Here is a 20,366-nt window from a genome sequence, read left to right as displayed (position 1 = left end):
CCCGTCTAATGCTGCTGAAAACTCCATTGTCCATTCTGGGAATGCTGTGCTGTTCAGATAGTGTCAACAAATTTAAGAAATGGTTCACATCTTTAAATCTTTTTTTGTTTTGTTTAAAGCATGTGGCATTTTTTAGCAGTAACAAATGGAACAGGAACAGGAGCAGGAAGCTAAAAACACAACGGAGCCAGGCACAACCAGGACCCGGGCTCACACGATGCGGAGATCAGGTGCAGAGCCTCGAGTGAAGTGAGCGCCTGGCTTTTAAAGTTGAACTGAAACAGGGTAGGAACAAGGAACAGATGCGGGGAATGAGGCAAATCAGGAAGGGCTGGAGCGCCCTTAAGAGTAGGGGTTTGTGATTGTGATACAGGTTGGCATATTTATTTTATTTTATTAGGTAGATTCTTTTCAACATGCTTTTACATAATATGTTGTAACAATGATTTCAAAAAGAAACTACAGAAGCCTTACAAATTAAAAATATCTCACCGTGCCAATGTGTCTTCAGGCTTCCCATGTACAAAAAGGCCCAAGGACTCCAGCAGTCTTACAACCACTGTCCTGTTTGCCTCACCAGACACGATCTCTATTCTGTTGTAATCCACGATGACCCCGTTTTTCAGGTGATTTATCATGTCCTTCCTCGCCTGTTGAGAGGTCATCCTGATCTCCTCTGCCGTGGAGAGGCAGAGGAGATAAAAGCTTTATTTTATGATCATTCGTCCAACCACTCCAGAGATTGTCCTTCTCCATTAAACGACTTCCTGGAGACACCGTAATCATATAGGAGCTCTTCTCCCACTACAATCTCTCTTTTTGCCAAGAACAGAATTGTTATGTCAGTCTTTTCGTCAATTACAAAAGATTCTTTAATTGGTCTGAGGTTGGCTTTTTTGTTTGAATGATTTATGCGCCTTCCAATTGTGTCCATATCCGGGTGGCAGGTGCAGTGTTCTTCACGCGAATCAATGCACATTTTTTGTTTAGGTCCATCAAAAAAGAATAGATATCCCATGTCTCCTTCTGCCATCTGTGCCATTAGGGCTTCTCCAGCTGTCTTTGTGATAACCTTGCCATGGTAATCACATACCACCTCTCCCTTCTGGAAACGCCTGGAAGTTATAACCTTCTTCCCTTTCACAGGATCGTCAACGATGTGCAGGCCTCTCCAGGTTTGGAGTTTTACCAGATTTTCAATGTCCTTGCCATTTGGTTGGACTTCTACATGCGGCTTCCAGTTCTGAAGTACCTCGGACACAGCTGGTGTATTGGTTGACCATCCCATTTTTTCTATATAATGGGTCACTTGGCTTTCTGTTGGTAACCGTCTATTGTATTGATCTGTAGTGAGATATCAGAAATCCACCCAAAGAATATATCCAGTAATAGACTCTTGAAATATTACTCTTTAAAAAGGGAAGAAATCCTGTTCTTACCGAATATGTTCTGTTGCCTCCTTTTCCTCTGCTCAGCTCTCCATCTATTGTAACAGTGGCGATCGTGAATGCCGGTCACTCTCAGGCGCTCTTTCTTTCTAGGAGGCTGCCCATCTAATGTCACGGGAAAAATCTGTATCAGCTTCTGGAAGGCTGCAGCATCATCCATCTTTGGGCATCTATATGCAGCAGCTGCCACAGTGGACCTATTTATAAAAAGAAAACTTAAATATCTCAGATCTAAGACAGAGTGGCTAAAAGGTAACTGAAAGAGGGATATTGAATTAAAACTTACCGTATAGCAGCTGTACGTTCTTGTCCATAGCCTGAAGATTGCTCTCCTGATGATGAACTGAAGTTTAAAAAAATATGAGAAATTTATGTTTATCCTAAATATTGACTTTCAAATACTGAATTTGGATATCACTGTGACACTTACAGAGATCCTGCTTCTACAATGCCATGAATTAGTTCGCTGGCTGAGCACATGTCCTCATCTGTCAGCCTTCTGGCTAGGTTTTCAACAGTTCCATTTGAAACACCTAAATAATCATTCAGGACAGTTTTCTGATCAATAGGTAGCTTCTTTATTTCCATTTCAAATGCCCTTCTTGCAACATAGCAAGTAATCAGTGGTAGGTGGTACCTGCAAAACAAACATATATAAAATAGTTGTTTTCAAGCCACAGAAAAGTAAAAAGAAAATACATCAAAATAATTATATAATTCAATTTACTTCTCATGCAGTCTTCGCAGATCATAGGTAGGATTGTGAACTGGTTCTCCTCCTGCATACACAAAAAAATGTTCTATTTCCATCCTGCAGTTTGCATCACAGCGTAAGTTAATGAAGTAGCAGTGAAACATCTGAGAAAATAAAAAAAATAAAAATGCAGTTTAAATGCAGTATTCTTCACATACCATTGAATGCTAAAGACAGTTTTTAGCAATGAAATATCAAAATATAACCTTCAACTCACCTTTTCCTCTTCTTCATTTAGTGCAAAGGAAGCTAGTCGCTGAGTTGCAGCCATGCGCTCTTTGACAGAGATTATTACCCTGTTTTGCCCACTTTTATTCACAACAATTTTTCGCCGTATCCAATCCAGGACCTGAATTCAGAAGATTTTTTTAGTACAAATATTAATTAAAAACAATTTCTCGAAAAGAACATCTATAATCAAAATTCTTGGTTGTATGAAGGGATGCTTACTGTCATATTCTTTACCACCCCTGGGCGCTGAAGGTGCTTCAGCTGGAGAATGGCCTGCAGGTAAAGCATCACAACAATCCGTTCACTTGTGGTGATGTCTGCAGAGGCGTGTGTCTTGCCCAGTATCCGCTGCACATCTTTCTTTGCAACACTCAACACCTTCAAGCAATCGCTTAGTTTAGGTGGAGGACTCTGCAGCTGTGTTAGTCTGGGGGAGAGAGAACAATACTATCAGCCTCCAAAAGGCAAAATTCATGTGTTTGAATAGAAAAGCAAGTACAAGTTGAACCAACATTTAATAAGTAAAGTACCTCTTTCTGGTTATTTCCTGTCTGACACTCTTGTTGTTTCTCTTTTTTATATCCTTTAGATTGCTCTGGAAGTCTATTAAACTCTTAGCTAGACTGGGATCCTCCACTTGCAGGTTAGTGTTTTTTCGGATGAAGAGCAGGAATCTGCTGATATTAATGATATAACCTGCAATGGTCTGGTGAGACAACCCAGTCATCTTCAACTGGGAAACAAATGTCTGCATTTTGGAAATGTCCTTCAGAAAACTTAAGGAAACATCTGATGGATCCATAAAAAACAGGAACCTGGAGACATTTTCAACCTGAAAAACATATATAGAGAAAGTCATTATTTTTATGACCAACATCCTGTGAAGTTTAAGCCGAGTAAAACCATGTACCAAATACCTACCTCCTTGGAGCAGTTTACCATTCCCAGGCCCTGGATAAGGTATTGTTTAAAGCCAGCCAGGAGAGGAGAATCAAGAGAGTGTTTTCTGTAAAGTCCAGCCAGGGCAACTCTTTTTCGGAGAGCTTTTAGATTACCTTTAACTGACACCCTGTAGATATAAGACACATGGACAATTACATGTATTATAAGTGTTTCCGTTTTCTTAGTTGGCTTCTGGGAGAAAATGGCTTTAGATGTGGCCCTGTGTGAATGTGTATATCTACCAATTCACTGACATCCCAATTAAGGCTACATTTTTTCTTGCCTCTGTGAAACAAAATCTAATTTTATACATACAACGTGCAAATAAAAAATAAAGCACTAGAAACCCTATTGAGCAGAGAGTCTTACTGTTCCCCATCTTCCCCTTCCTCCTCCGCTTCTGCTTCAGTTTCTGGAGCAGCCTCTGGCATCTCTTCCTCCTGGACAGTGGCCTCTTGCTCAGGGCCGCTGGAATGCAGGTAGATTCTTTTCAACATGCTTTTACATAATATGTTGTAACAATGATTTCAAAAAGAAACTACAGAAGCCTTACATATTAAAAATATCTCACCGTGCCAATGTGTCTTCAGGCTTCCCACGTACAAAAAGGCCCGAGGACTCTAGCAGTCTTACAACCGCTATCCTGTTTGCCTCACCAGACACAATTTCTATTCTGTGGTAATCCACGATGACCCCGTTCTTCAGGTGATTCATCATGTCCTCCCTCGCCTGTTGAGAGGCCATCCTGATCTCTTCTGCCGTGGCGTGCTTCATACACGCCCTCTTCAAGTGAGCAGGAAGCTGATCAAAAGTATTCAGGCACATCTTGCACACCAGGGGAATCCTCGCGGGTTTCCTTTGAAAATAAATTATACCATCTGTGTATAGAAACAAGCTAAGACTGATTTCTTAAATTATCCTTAATTTTCTCTCTCATAGTTTGAGCATAATGATTTCATTGTATTTATATAAGAATTGGTCATTGCTCCAAAATAAATAATGGTTTCATAAAAAAGTGAACACTTACTTGGTCTCAGTCACAGACTTTCCAATAGGAGCCATTGTGGAGTTCAGCAACTGCAGGTCCTAGAAGTGGGGAAGGAATTTTAAAAGAGAAATTGAATTACAATACAGAAGGAATGGCTGAGGGATCACTGAAATATATATATATACAAATTCCAAAGACTGAGTCCATATAGAAACAACTACCTTTCATATTCAGTATAAGATGGAAGATGAATTGGCCCTGAAAATCCACTGCAATGAGAAACTGCTCATGCCATTGCATATGAACAAACATACATTCTCATCTATATTCATTTGCAGTTACACTATTGCAATTAATCAATTAATCACATGATGAGATTCTTGATATTAGATTAGTAAAAACAATATCAATGCACTGAGAGACGCTTAAGAATAAAGATGCATCTGCCTGACTGCATATTAGTTTTAAAAGGTTATCAGCAAATGCATTTAAAAGTAAAAATATAAAGTCTTACCTCTTGATCGTAGTGGTGATTCAATATCCAGGACCTTAGTCAAGTCTCAGAGTTACTGTACCTCCTGTCTCGATTGCAGGTGAAAAGTGAAAGGTATATTGCACTCAGCAGAAAGTTACCCCGAGCAAAGACTCCACCCCTCCCAGAAAACAGCACTCCCCTTTGGCAAAGCAGTGGGTGGAGGAAGCCTTTGCTACCATTATCAAACACAGAAATCGTTATAATTTAATTTTAAAAACATGGCTAAGCATGGGTTTAAAGTATATTCAACGGTGCAAGTGCATTCAAAGAAATAGAGTTTCCCAAGCCCTCAGAAAGAATTGCCATTTCTAAAGATGTCTAGTTTCAAGCATTAACATCCAAAGTACCTGTCTTAGCTGGAGCAGGGAGTTTGCTAAGCCACCTGAAAGAATTACCATATCCAAAGATGTCTAGCTTCAAGCATTAACATCCAAAGTACCTGTCTTAGCTGGGCCAGGTAGTTTGCCAAGCCATGTGAAAGAATTACCATTTCCAAAGAAGTCTGTTGTAAGCCAGGTTCAATCATGACCATCCAAAGTACCGGTCGTCCCTTGGGGCGAGAGGGTTTCCTGTGTGTCTAGGATGTGTACTTCCCTTAAATAAAGGGTGAATATGGGTACCATAGGTATTAAATCTCTCAAAGCTCAGAGTTAAACTAAAAAACCCTTGGTAAGTGTGTTATAACATGGATGGGTATTTATAGTCCAGTGCCTCCTATTTGGTGTCCCCTGAAGGCGTTTTGAACCCAGCAGGTGACACTGATTTAGTTTTACTTGGCCCTGATTATACAATAAAGGATAAGTAACCAGAAAGAGGTGGTATTTCGATTTTACAGTACATAAAAAAATACATACTTTCCACAGCTCAGCATGCACATGGTGAGATTCCTGATATTAGATTAATAAAAAATATCAAGGCACTGAGGCTAATTAATAAAGATGCTTTTGACTGACTGGACCTTGGAGCAAGGTGTGTAAATTACAACAGACATCTTTAGAAATGGTAATTCTTTCAGGTGGCTTGGCAAATTTACTGCCCCACCTAAGACAGGTACTTTGGATGTTAATGCTTGAAACTAGACATCACAACTGATCGTATTTTACTAGAGATTCTGTTTGGGATTCAGATGTGCATTCGGACAGCAATCCCTTTCAAGAAATGATACGTTCTGGATGAGGTCAAAGGTGCCGGAACACTGTATTTAGGATGCGATTGTGTGTCTCCTGCTTCAACGCAGTGATATACTGTATATTGATGTGCTCCTGTAATTTCTTGGTACATGCCCAGGGCAGTAAGCAGTCTGAGGATTTATTTCCAGACGGCATAGAGCAGTGAAGCAGTGAAGTAGTGCAACACACTGGATCATTATATTATTAGAATCTATTTGTTTAACATGCACGGGTCTGTCTCAATGGATGCAGTGCTCCTGAAAGGGCTCTCAAACCCTGCATTTCAGATGCCTAGCTGTATCCCTCACATGTGGCACCTCAGAATGACTTCTACTTTATTCTACTTAAATTATTACATTATACACAATTTGAGTTCATTTTTAAAAGTAAAGGGTAATGAAAGGAATGAAAGATATGTAGCAATCACATTGTAACAGGGGTGACAGTGACTTTTTGCTTGTACTAAGCATTAGTACCTAAGTCCACTAGTGGACTTCTGGTACCTTTAGGGTACGGTGTTCCCTGAAGGGCTCTCAAACCCCGCATTTCAGATGCCCAGCTGTATCGCTGATGTGTTGCACCTCAGAATCACTTTTAAACCTTACATCTGGTATCTTTAATCCCTATTGCTCAACACATGGTGAAAGTATTGCATACATGTGTCTGAAAATGAGCAATGGGCCCCTGAGAGACTCATTTGCCTGATTCACAAATGATCACATTTGACTAGAGATTCTGTTTGGGATTCAGTTGTGCATTCTGACAGCAATCCCTTTCAAAAAACGATACATTCTGGATGAGTTCAAAGGTGCAGGAACACTGTATTTAGGATGTGTTTGCAGATATTCTGTGTCTCTAGCTTCAACACAGTGATATTCTTGATATTAGATTAGTAAAAACAATATAAATGCACTGAGAGACGCTTAAGAATAAAGATGCATCTGCCTAACTGCATATTAGTTTTAAAAGGTTATCAGCAAATGCATTTAAAAGTAAAAATGTAAAGTCTTACCTCTTGATCGTAGTGGTGATTCAATATCCAGGACCTTAGTCAAGTCTCAGAGTTACTGTACCTCCTGTCTCGATTGCAGGTGAAAAGTGAAAGGTATATTGCACTCAGCAGAAAGTTACCCCGAGCAAAGACTCTACCCATCCCAGAAAACAGCACTCCCCTTTGGCAAAGCAGTGGGTGGAGGAAGCCTTTGCTACCATTATCAAACACAGAAATCGTTATAATTTAATTTTAAAAACATGGCTAAGCATGGGTTTAAAGTATATTCAACGGTGCAGGTGCATTCAAAGAAATAGAGTTTCCCAAGCCCTCAGAAAGAATTACCATTTCTAAAGATGTCTAGTTTCAAGCATTAACATCCAAACTACCTGTCTTAGCTGGAGCAGGGAGCTTGCTAAGCAACCTGAAAGAATTACCATATCCAAAGATGTCTAGTTTCAAGCATTAACATCCAAAGTACCTGTCTTAGCTGGGCCAGGTAGTTTGCCAAGCCATGTGAAAGAATTACCATTTCCAAAGAAGTCTGTTGTAAGCCAGGTTCAATCATGACCATCCAAAGTACTGGTCGTCCCTTGGGGCGAGAGGGTTTCCTGTGTGTCTAGGATGTGTACTTCCCTTAAATAAAGGGTGAATATGGGTACCATAGGTATTAAATATCTCAAAGCTCAGAGTTAAACTAAAAAACCCTTGGTGAGTGTGTTATAACATGGATGGGTATTTATAGTCCAGTGCCTCCTATTTGGTGTCTCCTGAAGGCGTTTTGAACCCAGCAGGTGACACTGATTTAGATTTATTTGGCCCTGATTATACAATAAAGGATAAGTAATCAGAAAGAGGTGGTATTTCGATTTTACAGTACATAAAAAATACATACATTCCACAGCTCAGCATGCACATGGTGATATTCCTGATATTAGATTAATTAAAAATATCAAGGCACTGAGGCTAATTAACAAAGATGCTTTTGACTGACTGGACCTTGGAGCAAGGTGTGTAAATTACAACAGACATCTTTAGAAAAAGTAATTCTTTCAGGTGGCTTGGCAAATTTACTGCCCCACCTAAGACAGATACTTTGGATGTTAATGCTTGAAACTAGACATCACAACTGATCGTATTTTACTAGAGATTCTGTTTGGGATTCAGATGTGCATTCGGACAGCAATCCCTTTCAAGAAATGATACGTTCTGGATGAGGTCAAAGGTGCCGGAACACTGTATTTCGGATGCAAATGTGTGTCTCCTGCTTCAACGCAGAGGCATATATAGATGTTCTCCTGTAATGTCTTGGTACATGCCCAGGGCAGTAAGCAGTCTGAGGATATATTTCCAGACGGCGTAGAGCAGTGAAGCAGTGAAGTAGTGCAACACACTAGATCATTATATTATTAGAATCTATTTGTTTAACATGCACGGGTCTGTCTCAATGGATGCAGTGCTCCTGAAAGGGCCCTCAAACCCTGCATTTCAGACGCCTAGCTGTATCCCTCACATGTGGCACCTCAGAATGACTTCTACGTTATTCTGCTTAAATTATTACATTATACACAATTTGAGTTCATTTTTAAAAGTAAAAGGTAATGAAAGGAATGAAAGATATGTAGCAATCACATTGTAACAGGGGTGACAGTGACTTAATGCTTGTACTAAGCATCAGTACCTAAGTCCACTAGTGGACTTCTGGTACCTTTAGGGTACGGTGTTCCCTGAAGGGCTCTCAAACCCCGCATTTCAGATGCCTAGCTGTATCGCTGATGTGTTGCACCTCAGAATCACTTTTAAACCTTACCTCTGGTATCTTTAATCCCTATTGCTCAACGCATGGTAAAAGTATCGCATACATGTGTCTGAAAATGAGCAATGGGCCCCTGAGAGACTCATTTGCCTGTTTCACAAATGATCACATTTGACTAGAGATTCTGTTTGGGATTCAGTTGTGCATTCTGACAGCAATCCCTTTCAAAAAACTATACATTCTGGATGAGTTCAAAGTTGCAGGAACACTGTATTTATGATGTGTTTGCAGTTATTCTGTGTCTCTAGCTTCAACACAGTGATATATATATATATATGCTCACTGATTTTTTGGTACATGCCCAGGGCAATAATCATTATGAGGATTTATTTCCAGATGTGCTAGAGGTAGTGTTGTGAAATACTTCATCACACTGGATTGCAGGTTTAAACCCCCTGCACTCTTACTCCTTAAAAACCAACAAATGCAGATATGTAGCAATCACATAGTAACAGGGGTTACAGTGACTTAATGTTTGCACTAGTAAACTTCTGGTACCTTTAGGGTACGGTGTTCCTTGAAGGGCTCTCAAACCCCGCATTTCAGATGCCTAGCTGTATCGCTGATGTGTTGCACCTCAGAATCACTTTTAAACCTTACATCTGGTATCTTTAATCCCTATTGCTCAACGCATGGTAAAAGTATTGCATACATGTGTCTGAAAATGAGCAATGGGCCCCTGAGAGACTCATTTGCCTGTTTCACAAATGAACATATTTGACTAGAGATTCTGTTTGGGATTCAGTTGTGCATTCTGACTGCAATCCCTTTCAAAAAACGATACATTCTGGATGAGTTCAAAGTGCAGGAACACTGTATTTATGATGTGTTTGCAGTTATTCTGTGTCTCTAGCTTCAACACAGTGATATATATATATATGCTCACTGATTTTTTGGTACATGCCCAGGGCAATTATCATTATGAGGATTTATTTCCAGATGTGCTAGAGGTAGTGTTGTGAAATACTTTAACACACTGGATTGCAGGTTTAAACCCCCTGCACTCTTACTCCTTAAAAACCAACAAATGCAATTTACGAATGCAATACGAATGCCCCCGGCCGTCCCTCTTAATCATGGCCCCAGAGGACAAGATGCAAAGGAAAAGCTACAAACCCTGACAGCTACTCACCCAGCCATCCCCCACAGCTGCCAATCTCCAACACCTCCCCCATTAACACCTCCAGCACTGAAAGTGCTATGTGCACCATCCCCCAGGCCAGGCTGACCAGGCCAGTGCAACACACTTGATCATTATATTATTAGAATCTATTCTACTTAAATTATTACATTCTACACAATTGGAGTTCATTTTAAAAGTAAATGGTAATGAAAGGAATGCATTTTCATAAGAAAGATAATACCGATATGCATGTGATAATCTTCCTTATATCATGTAGTGCGTCATTTGGTCACTTTGTGGGCTTGAAATACAAAGAAAATCATGTTCAATGGTACAAGATAAATACAAATCTTAAGCTTTTATTTTAATTAGATTTGTTTATAAAGCATAAGCAATCATTTATTACATTAATATATGTGAAAATAACGTTTTAGCATCATACGTTTAGTATATTTAGTCTCTAATGCTGAAAGAAATGATCATTTGTTTAACATGCACGGGTCTGTCTCAATGGATGCAGTGCTCCTGAAAGGGCTCTCAAACCCTACATTTCAGATGCTTAGCTGTATCCCTCACATGTGGCACCTCAGAATGACTTCTACTTTATTCTACTTAAATTATTACATTATACACAATTTGAGTTCATTTTAAAAAGTAAAAGGTAATGAAAGGAATGGAAGATATGTAGCAATCACATTGTAACAGAGGTGACAGTGACTTAATGCTTGTATTAAGCATTAGTACCTAAGTCCACTAGTGGACTTCTGGTACCTTTAGGGTACGGTGCTCCCTGAAGGGCTCTCAAACCCCGCATTTCAGATGCCTAGCTGTATCGCTGATGTGTTGCACCTCAGAATCACTTTTAAACCTTACCTCTGGTATCTTTAATCCCTATTGCTCAACGCATGGTAAAAGTATCGCATACATGTGTCTGAAAATGAGCAATGGGCCCCTGAGAGACTCATTTGCCTGTTTCACAAATGATCATATTTGACTAGAGATTCTGTTTGGGATTCAGTTGTGCATTCTGACAGCAATCCCTTTCAAAAAACGATACATTCTGGATGAGTTCAAAGGTGCAGGAACACTGTATTTAGGATGTGTTTGCAGTTATTCTGTATCTCTAGCTTCAACACAGTGATATATATATATGCTCCCTGATCTTTTGGTACATGCCCAGGGCAATAATCATTATGAGGTTTTATTTCCAGATGTGCTAGAGGTAGTGTTGTGAAATACTTCATCACACTGGATTGCAGGTTTAAACCCCCTGCACTATTACTCCTTAAAAACCAACAAATGCAATTTACGAATGCAATACGAATGCCCCCGGCCGTCCCTCTTAATCATGGCCACAGAGGACAAGATGCAAAGGAAAAGCTACAAACCCTGATAGCTACTCACCCAGCCATCCCCCACAGCTGCCAATCTCCAACACCTCCCCCATTAACACCTCCAGCACTGAAAGTGCTATGTGCACCATCCCCCAGGCCAGGCTGACCAGGCCAGTGCAACATACTGGATCATTATATTATTGGAATCTATTCTACTTAAATTATTACATTCTACACAATTGGAGTTCATTTTAAAAGTAAAAGGTAATGAAAGGAATGCATTTTCATAAGAAAGATAATACCGATATGCATGTGATAATCTTCCTTATATCATGTAGTGCGTCATTTGGTCACTTTGTGAGCTTGAAATACAAAGAAAATCATGTTCTATGGTAAAAGATAAATACAAAACTTAAGCTTTTATTTTAATTAGATTTGTTTATAAAGCATAAGCAATCATTTATTACATTAATATATGTGAAAATAACGTTTTAGCATCATACGTTTAGTATATTTAGTCTCTAATGCTGAAAGAAATGATCATTTGTTTAACATGCACGGGTCTGTCTCAATGGATGCAGTGCTCCTGAAAGGGCTCTCAAACCCTACATTTCAGATGCTTAGCTGTATCCCTCACATGTGGCACCTCAGAATGACTTCTACTTTATTCTACTTAAATTATTACATTATACACAATTTGAGTTCATTTTAAAAAGTAAAAGGTAATGAAAGGAATGGAAGATATATAGCAATCACATTGTAACAGGAGTGACAGTGACTTAATGCTTGTATTAAGCATTAGTACCTAAGTCCACTAGTGGACTTCTGGTACCTTTAGGGTACGGTGCTCCCTGAAGGGCTCTCAAACCCCGCATTTCAGATGCCTAGCTGTATCGCTGATGTGTTGCACCTCAGAATCACTTTTAAACCTTACCTCTGGTATCTTTAATCCCTATTGCTCAAGCATGGTAAAAGTATCGCATACATGTGTCTGAAAATGAGCAATGGGCCCCTGAGAGACTCATTTGCCTGTTTCACAAATGAACATATTTGACTAGAGATTCTGTTTGGGATTCAGTTGTGCATTCTGACTGCAATCCCTTTCAAAAAACGATACATTCTGGATGAGTTCAAAGTTGCAGGAACACTGTATTTAGGATGTCTTTGCAGATATTCTGTGTCTCTAGCTTCAACACAGTGATATATATATATGCTCACTGATTTTTTGGTACATGCCCAAGTCAATAATCATTATGAGGATTTATTTCCAGATGTGCTAGAGGTAGTGTTGTGAAATACTTCATCACACTGGATTGCAGGTTTAAACCCCCTGCACTCTTACTCCTTAAAAACCAACAAATGCAGATATGTAGCAATCACATTGTAACAGGGGTGACAGTGACTTAATGCTTGTACTAAGCATTAGTACCAAAGTCCACTAGTGGACTTCTGGTACCTTTAGGGTACGGTGTTCCTTGAAGGGCTCTCAAACCCCGCATTTCAGATGCCTAGCTGTATCGCTGATGTGTTGCACCTCAGAATCACTTTTAAACCTTACATCTGGTATCTTTAATCCCTATTGCTCAACACATGGTGAAAGTATCGCATACATGTGTCTGAAAATGAGCAATGGGCCCCTGAGAGACTCATTTGCCTGTTTCACAAATGATCACATTTGACTAGAGATTCTGTTTGGGATTCAGTTGTGCATTCTGACAGCAATCCCTTTCAAAAAACGATACATTCTGGATGAGTTCAAAGGTGCAGGAACACTGTATTTAGGATGTCTTTGCAGATATTCTGTGTCTCTAGCTTCAACACAGTGATATATATATATATGCTCACTGATTTTTTGGTACATGCCAAGGGCAATAATCATTATGAGGATTTATTTCCAGATGTGCTAGAGGTAGTGTTGTGAAATACTTCAACACACTGGATTGCGGGTTTAAACCCCCTGCACTCTTACTCGTTAAAAACCAACAAATGCAATTCACTACTAAAAATTACTGCATTTTCTCCTAGAAAGAGCTCTCAATTAATGAAATGCCCCATTGAACTGGCCCTGATTATACAATGCAAGGAGAAGTCTTCTAAGCCAATACTTGTAACCAGAAAGAGGCTGTATTTCAATTATACAATATACAAAACAATACCATTTAACACAAAGATATAGTCCACACCTCAGCATGCACATGATGAGATTCTTGATATTAGATTAGTAAAAACAATATCAATGCACTGAGAGACGCTTAAGAATAAAGATGCATCAGCCTGACTGCATATTAGTTTTAAAGGGTTATCAGCAAATGCATTTAAAAGAAAAAATGTAAAGTCTTACCTCTTGATCGTAGTGGTGATTCAATATCCAGGACCTTAGTCAAGTCTCAGAGTTACTGTACCTCCTGTCTCAATTACAGGTGAAAAGTGAAAGGTATATTGCACTCAGCAGAAAGTTACCCCGAGCAAAGATTCCACCCATCCCAGAAAACAGCACTCCCCTTTGGCAAAGCAGTGGGTGGAGGAAGCCTTTGCTACCATTATCAAACACAGAAATCGTTATAATTTAATTTTAAAAACATGGCTAAGCATGGGTTTAAAGTATATTCAACGGTGCAGGTGCATTCAAAGAAATAGAGTTTCCCAAGCCCTCAGAAAGAATTACCATTTCTAAAGATGTCTAGTTTCAAGCATTAACATCCAAACTACCTGTCTTAGCTGGAGCAGGGAGTTTGCTAAGCCACCTGAAAGAATTACCATATCCAAAGATGTCTAGTTTCAAGCATTACCATCCAAAGTACCTGTCTTAGCTGGGCCAGGTAGTTTGCCAAGCCATGTGAAAGAATTACCATTTCCAAAGAAGTCTGTTGTAAGCCAGGTTCAATCATGACCATCCAAAGTACCGGTCGTCCCTTTGGGCGAGAGGGTTTCCTGTGTGTCTAGGATGTGTTCTTCCCTTAAACTTGGCCCTGATTATACAATAAAGGATAAGTAACCAGAAAGAGGTGGTATTTCAATTTTACAGTACATAAAAAATACATATATTCCACAGCTCAGCGTGCACATGGTGAGATTCCTGATATTAGATTAATAAAAAATATCAAGGTACTGAAGCTAATTAATAAAGATGCTTTTGACTGACTGGACCTTGGAGCAAGGTGTGTAAATTACAACAGACATTTGTAGAAATGGTAATTCTTTCAGGTGGCTTGGCAAATTTACTGCCCCACCTAAGACAAGTACTTTGGATGTTAATGCTTGAAACTAGACATCACAACTGATCGTATTTTACTAGAGATTCTGTTTAGGATTCAGATGTGCATTCGGACAGCAATCCCTTTCAAGAAATGATACGTTCTGGATGAGGTCAAAGGTGCTGGAACACTGTATTTAGGATGCGATTGTGTGTCTCCTGCTTCAACGCAGTGATATACTGTATATTGATGTGTTCCTGTAATTTCTTGGTACATGCCCAGGGCAGTAAGCAGTCTGAGGATTTATTTCCAGACGGCATAGAGCAGTGAAGCAGTGAACTAGTGCAACACACTGGATCATTATATGATTAGAATCTATTCTACTTAAATTATTACATTATACACAATTTGAGTTCATTTTAAAAAGTAAAAGGTAATGAAAGGAATGTATTTTCATAAGAAAGATAATATCGATATGCATGTGATAATCGTCCTTATATCATGTAGTGCGTCATTTGCACACTTTGTGGGCTTGAAATACAAAGAAAATCATGTTCTATGGTACAAGATAAATACAAAACTTAAGCTTTTTTTAATTAGATTTGTTTATAAAGCATAAGCATTACATTACATTAATATATGTGAAAATAACATTTTAGAATCATACGTTTAGTATATTTAGTCCCTAATGCTGAAGGAAATGATCATTTGTTTAACATGCACAGGTGTGTCTCAAAGGATGCATTGCTCCTGAAGGGCTCTCAAACCCTGCATTTCAGATGCCTAGCTGTATCCTTCAAATGTGGCACCTCAGAATGACTTCTAACCTTACCTGTGGTGTCTATAATCCCTATTGCTTAATGCATGGTGAAAGCTTTGTATATATGTGTCTAACAATAAGGAATGGGCCCCTGTGACACTCATTTGCCTGTTTCACAAATTATCATATTTTACTAGAGATTCTGTTTGGGATTCAGATGTGCATTTGGACAGCAATCCCTTTCGAAGAATGTTACGTTCTGGATGAGGTCAAAGGTGCAAGAACACTGTGTTTAGGATGTGTTTGCAGTGATTCTGTGTCTCTAGCTTCAACACAGTGATATATATATATATGCTCAGTGATTTATAGGTACATGCCCAGGGCAATAAGTAGACTGAGGATTTATTTCCAGACGGCATACAGCTTTGATGCAGTGAAGTAGTGCAACACACTTTATCATTACATAATAAGAATCTATTCTACTTAAATCATTAGGTAGGTTAGGGTTACGGTTAGGTGCAGGAGCACTGTATTTAGGATGTGTTTATATATATATATATGCTCACTGATTTTTTGGTACATGCCCAGGGCAATAATCATTATGAGGATTTATTTCCAGATGTGCTAGAGGTAGTGTTGTGAAATACTTCATCACACTGGATTGCAGGTTTAAACCCCCTGCACTCTTACTCCTTAAAAACCAACAAATGCAGATATGTAGCAATCACATTGTAACAGGGATGACTGTGACTTAATTCTTGTACTAGTAAACTTCTGGTACCTTTAGGGTACGGTGTTCCCTGAAGGGCTCTCAAACCCCGCATTTCAGATGCCTAGCTGTATCGCTGATGTGTTGCACCTCAGAATCACTTTTAAACCTTACCTCTGGTATCTTTAATCCCTATTGCCCAACGCATGGTGAAAGTATTGCATACATGTGTCTGAAAATGAGCAATGGGCCCCTGAGAGACTCATTTGCCTGTTTCACAAATGATCATATTTGACTAGAGATTCTGTTTGGGATTCAGTTGTGCATTCTGACAGCAATCCCTTTCAAGAAATGATACGTTCTGGATGAGGTCAAAGGTGCTGGAACACTGTATTTCGGATGCGATTGTGTGTCTCCTGTAATGTCTTGGTACATGCCCAGGGCAGTGGCATATATAGATGTGCTCCTGTAATGTCTTGGTACATGCCCAGGGCAGTAAGCAGTCTGAGGATTTATTTCCAGACGGCATAGAGCAGTGAAGCAGTGAAGTAGTGCAACACACTGGATCATTATATTATTAGAATGTATTTGTTTAACATGCACGGGTCTGTCTCAATGGATGCAGTGCTCCTTAAAGGGCTCTCAAACCCTGCATTTCAGATGCCTAGCTGTATCCCTCACATGTGGCACCTCAGAATGACTTCTACTTTATTCTACTTAAATTATTACATTATACACAATTTGAGTTCATTTTTAAAAGTAAAAGGTAATGAAAGGAATGGAAGATATGTAGCAATCACATTGTAACAGGGGTGGCAGTGACTTAATGCTTGTACTAAGCATTAGTACCTAAGTCCACTAGTTGACTTCTGGTACCTTTAGGGTACGGTGTTCCCTGAAGGGCTCTCAAACCCCGCATTTCAGATGCCTAGCTGTATCGCTGATCTGTTGCACCTCAGAATCACTTTTAAACCTTACATCTGGTATCTTTAATCCCTATTGCTCAACGCATGGTAAAAGTATTGCATACATGTGTCTGAAAATGAGCAATGGGCCCCAGAGAGACTCATTTGCCTGTTTCACAAATGAACATATTTGACTAGAGATTCTGTTTGGGATTCAGTTGTGCATTCTGACTGCAATCCCTTTCAAAAAACGATACATTCTGGATGAGTTCAAAGTTGCAGGAACACTGTATTTATGATGTGTTTGCAGTTATTCTGTGTCTCTAGCTTCAACACAGTGATATATATATATATATGCTCACTGATTTTTTGGTACATGCCCAGGGCAATAATCATTATGAGGATTTATTTCCAGATGTGCTAGAGGTAGTGTTGTGAAATACTTCATCACACTGGATTGCAGGTTTAAACCCCCTGCACTCTTACTCCTTAAAAACCAACAAATGCAGACACACATTCGCATCCGAAATACAGTGTTCCAGCACCTTTGACCTCATCCAGAACGTATCATTTCTTGAAAGGGATTGCTGTCCGAATGCACATCTGAATCCCAAACAGAATCTCTAGTAAAATACGATCAGTTGTGATGTCTAGTTTCAAGCATTAACATCCAAAGTATCTGTCTTAGGTGGGGCAGTAAATTTGCCAAGCCACCTGAAAGATTTACCATTTCTAAAGATGTCTGTTGTAATTTACACACCTTGCTCCAAGGTCCAGTCAGTCAAAAGCATCTTTATTAATTAGCCTCAGTGCCTTGATATTTTTTATTAATCTAATATCAGGAATGTGATATTGTAACACTGTGGAATGTATGTATTTTTTATGTACTGTAAAATCGAAATACCACCTCTTTCTGGTTACTTATCCTTTATTGTATAATCAGGGCCAAGTTTAAGGGAAGAACACATCCTAGACACACAGGAAACCCTCTCGCCCAAAGGGACGACCGGTACTTTGGATGGTCATGATTGAACCTGGCTTACAACAGACTTCTTTGGAAATGGTAATTCTTTCACATGGCTTGGCAAACTACCTGGCCCAGCTAAGACAGGTACTTTGGATGGTAATGCTTGAAACTAGACATCTTTGGATATGGTAATTCTTTCAGGTGGCTTAGCAAACTCCCTGTTCCAGCTAAGACAGGTAGTTTGGATGTTAATGCTTGAAACTAGACATCTTTAGAAATGGTAATTCTTTCTGAGGGCTTGGGAAACTCTATTTCTTTGAATGCACCTGCACCGTTGAATATACTTTAAACCCATGCTTAGCCATGTTTTTAAAATTAAATTATAACGATTTCTGTGTTTGATAATGGTAGCAAAGGCTTCCTCCACCCACTGCTTTGCCAAATGGGAGTGCTGTTTTCTGGGATGGGTGGAATCTTTGCTCGGGGTAACTTTCTGCTGAGTGCAATATACCTTTCACTTTTCACCTGTAATTGAGACAGGAGGTACAGTAACTCTGAGACTTGACTAAGGTCCTGGATATTGAATCACCACTACGATCAAGAGGTAAGACTTTACATTTTTTCTTTTAAATGCATTTGCTGATAACCCTTTAAAACTAATATGCAGTCAGGCTGATGCATCTTTATTCTTAAGCGTCTCTCAGTGCATTGATATTGTTTTTACTAATCTAATATCAAGAATCTCATCATGTGCATGCTGAGGTGTGGACTATATCTTTGTGTTAAATGGTATTGTTTTGTATATTGTATAATTGAAATACAGCCTCTTTCTGGTTACAAGTATTGGCTTAGAAGACTTCTCCTTGCATTGTATAATCAGGGCCAGTTCAATGGGGCATTTCATTAATTGAGAGCTCTTTCTAGGAGAAAATGCAGTAATTTTTAGTAGTGAATTGCATTTGTTGGTTTTTAACGAGTAAGAGTGCAGGGGGTTTAAACCCGCAATCCAGTGTGTTGAAGTATTTCACAACACTACCTCTAGCACATCTGGAAATAAATCCTCATAATGATTATTGCCCTTGGCATGTACCAAAAAATCAGTGAGCATATATATATATATATCACTGTGTTGAAGCTAGAGACACAGAATATCTGCAAAGACATCCTAAATACAGTGTTCCTGCACCTTTGAACTCATCCAGAATGTATCGTTTTTTGAAAGGGATTGCTGTCAGAATGCACAACTGAATCCCAAACAGAATCTCTAGTCAAATGTGATCATTTGTGAAACAGGCAAATGAGTCTCTCAGGGGCCCATTGCTCATTTTCAGACACATGTATGCGATACTTTCACCATGTGTTGAGCAATAGGGATTAAAGATACCAGATGTAAGGTTTAAAAGTGATTCTGAGGTGCAACACATCAGCGATACAGCTAGGCATCTGAAATGCGGGGTTTGAGAGCCCTTCAAGGAACACCGTACCCTAAAGGTACCAGAAGTCCACTAGTGGACTTTGGTACTAATGCTTAGTACAAGCATTAAGTCACTGTCACCCCTGTTACAATGTGATTGCTACATATCTGCATTTGTTGGTTTTTAAGGAGTAAGAGTGCAGGGGGTTTAAACCTGCAATCCAGTGTGATGAAGTATTTCACAACACTACCTCTAGCACATCTGGAAATAAATCCTCATAATGATTATTGACTTGGGCATGTACCAAAAAATCAGTGAGCATATATATATATCACTGTGTTGAAGCTAGAGACACAGAATATCTGCAAAGACATCCTAAATACAGTGTTCCTGCAACTTTGAACTCATCCAGAATGTATCGTTTTTTGAAAGGGATTGCTGTCAGAATGCACAACTGAATCCCAAACAGAATCTCTAGTCAAATGTGATCATTTGTGAAACAGGCAAATGAGTCTCTCAGGGGCCCATTGCTCATTTTCAGACACATGTATGCGATACTTTCACCATGTGTTGAGCAATAGGGATTAAAGATACCAGAGGTAAGGTTTAAAAGTGATTCTGAGGTGCAACACATCAGCGATACAGCTATGCATCTGAAATGCGGGGTTTGAGAGCCCTTCAGGGAACACTGTACCCTAAAGGTACCAGAAGTCCATTAGTGGACTTAGGTACTAATGCTTAGTACAAGCAAAAAGTCACTGTCACCCCTGTTACAATGTGATTGCTACATATCTTTCATTCCTTTCATTACCTTTTACTTTTAAAAATGAACTCAAATTATGTATAATGTAATAATTTAAGCAGAATAAAGTAGAAGTCATTCTGAGGTGCCACATGTGAGGGATACAGCTAATCATCTGAAATGCAGGGTTTGAGAGCCCTTTCAGGAGCACTGCATCCATTGAGACAGACCCGTGCATGTTAAACAAATAGATTCTAATAATATAATGATCCAGTGTGTTGCACTACTTCACTGCTTCACTGCTCTATGCCGTCTGGAAATATATCCTCAGACTGCTTACTGC

General features: G+C 39.3%; 1 protein-coding gene across 1 annotated transcript; it reads right to left on the bottom strand.

Annotated features, from left to right (window-relative positions):
- Positions 1-718: 718 nt before the first annotated feature.
- LOC148807211 (uncharacterized) lies at positions 719-4,437 on the bottom strand. Its single transcript, XM_088909554.1, has 12 exons — positions 4,403-4,437; positions 3,947-4,231; positions 3,745-3,843; positions 3,355-3,502; positions 2,964-3,265; positions 2,653-2,860; positions 2,420-2,551; positions 2,176-2,306; positions 1,879-2,085; positions 1,735-1,791; positions 1,440-1,645; positions 719-1,344 (listed from the first exon to the last, which is right to left on the bottom strand). Exons 1-12 carry the CDS (start codon positions 4,435-4,437, stop codon positions 719-721), a joined length of 2,436 nt encoding a protein of 811 aa, XP_088765680.1.
- Between the last annotated feature and the right edge of the window lie 15,929 nt (positions 4,438-20,366).

The sequence above is a fragment of the Atractosteus spatula genome, unplaced genomic scaffold (genome assembly GCF_055471065.1).
Source record: "Atractosteus spatula isolate fAtrSpa1 unplaced genomic scaffold, fAtrSpa1.hap1 Scaffold_40, whole genome shotgun sequence".
NCBI lineage: Eukaryota > Metazoa > Chordata > Actinopteri > Semionotiformes > Lepisosteidae > Atractosteus > Atractosteus spatula.
This window is presented reverse-complemented; position numbering and strand designations above follow the sequence as displayed.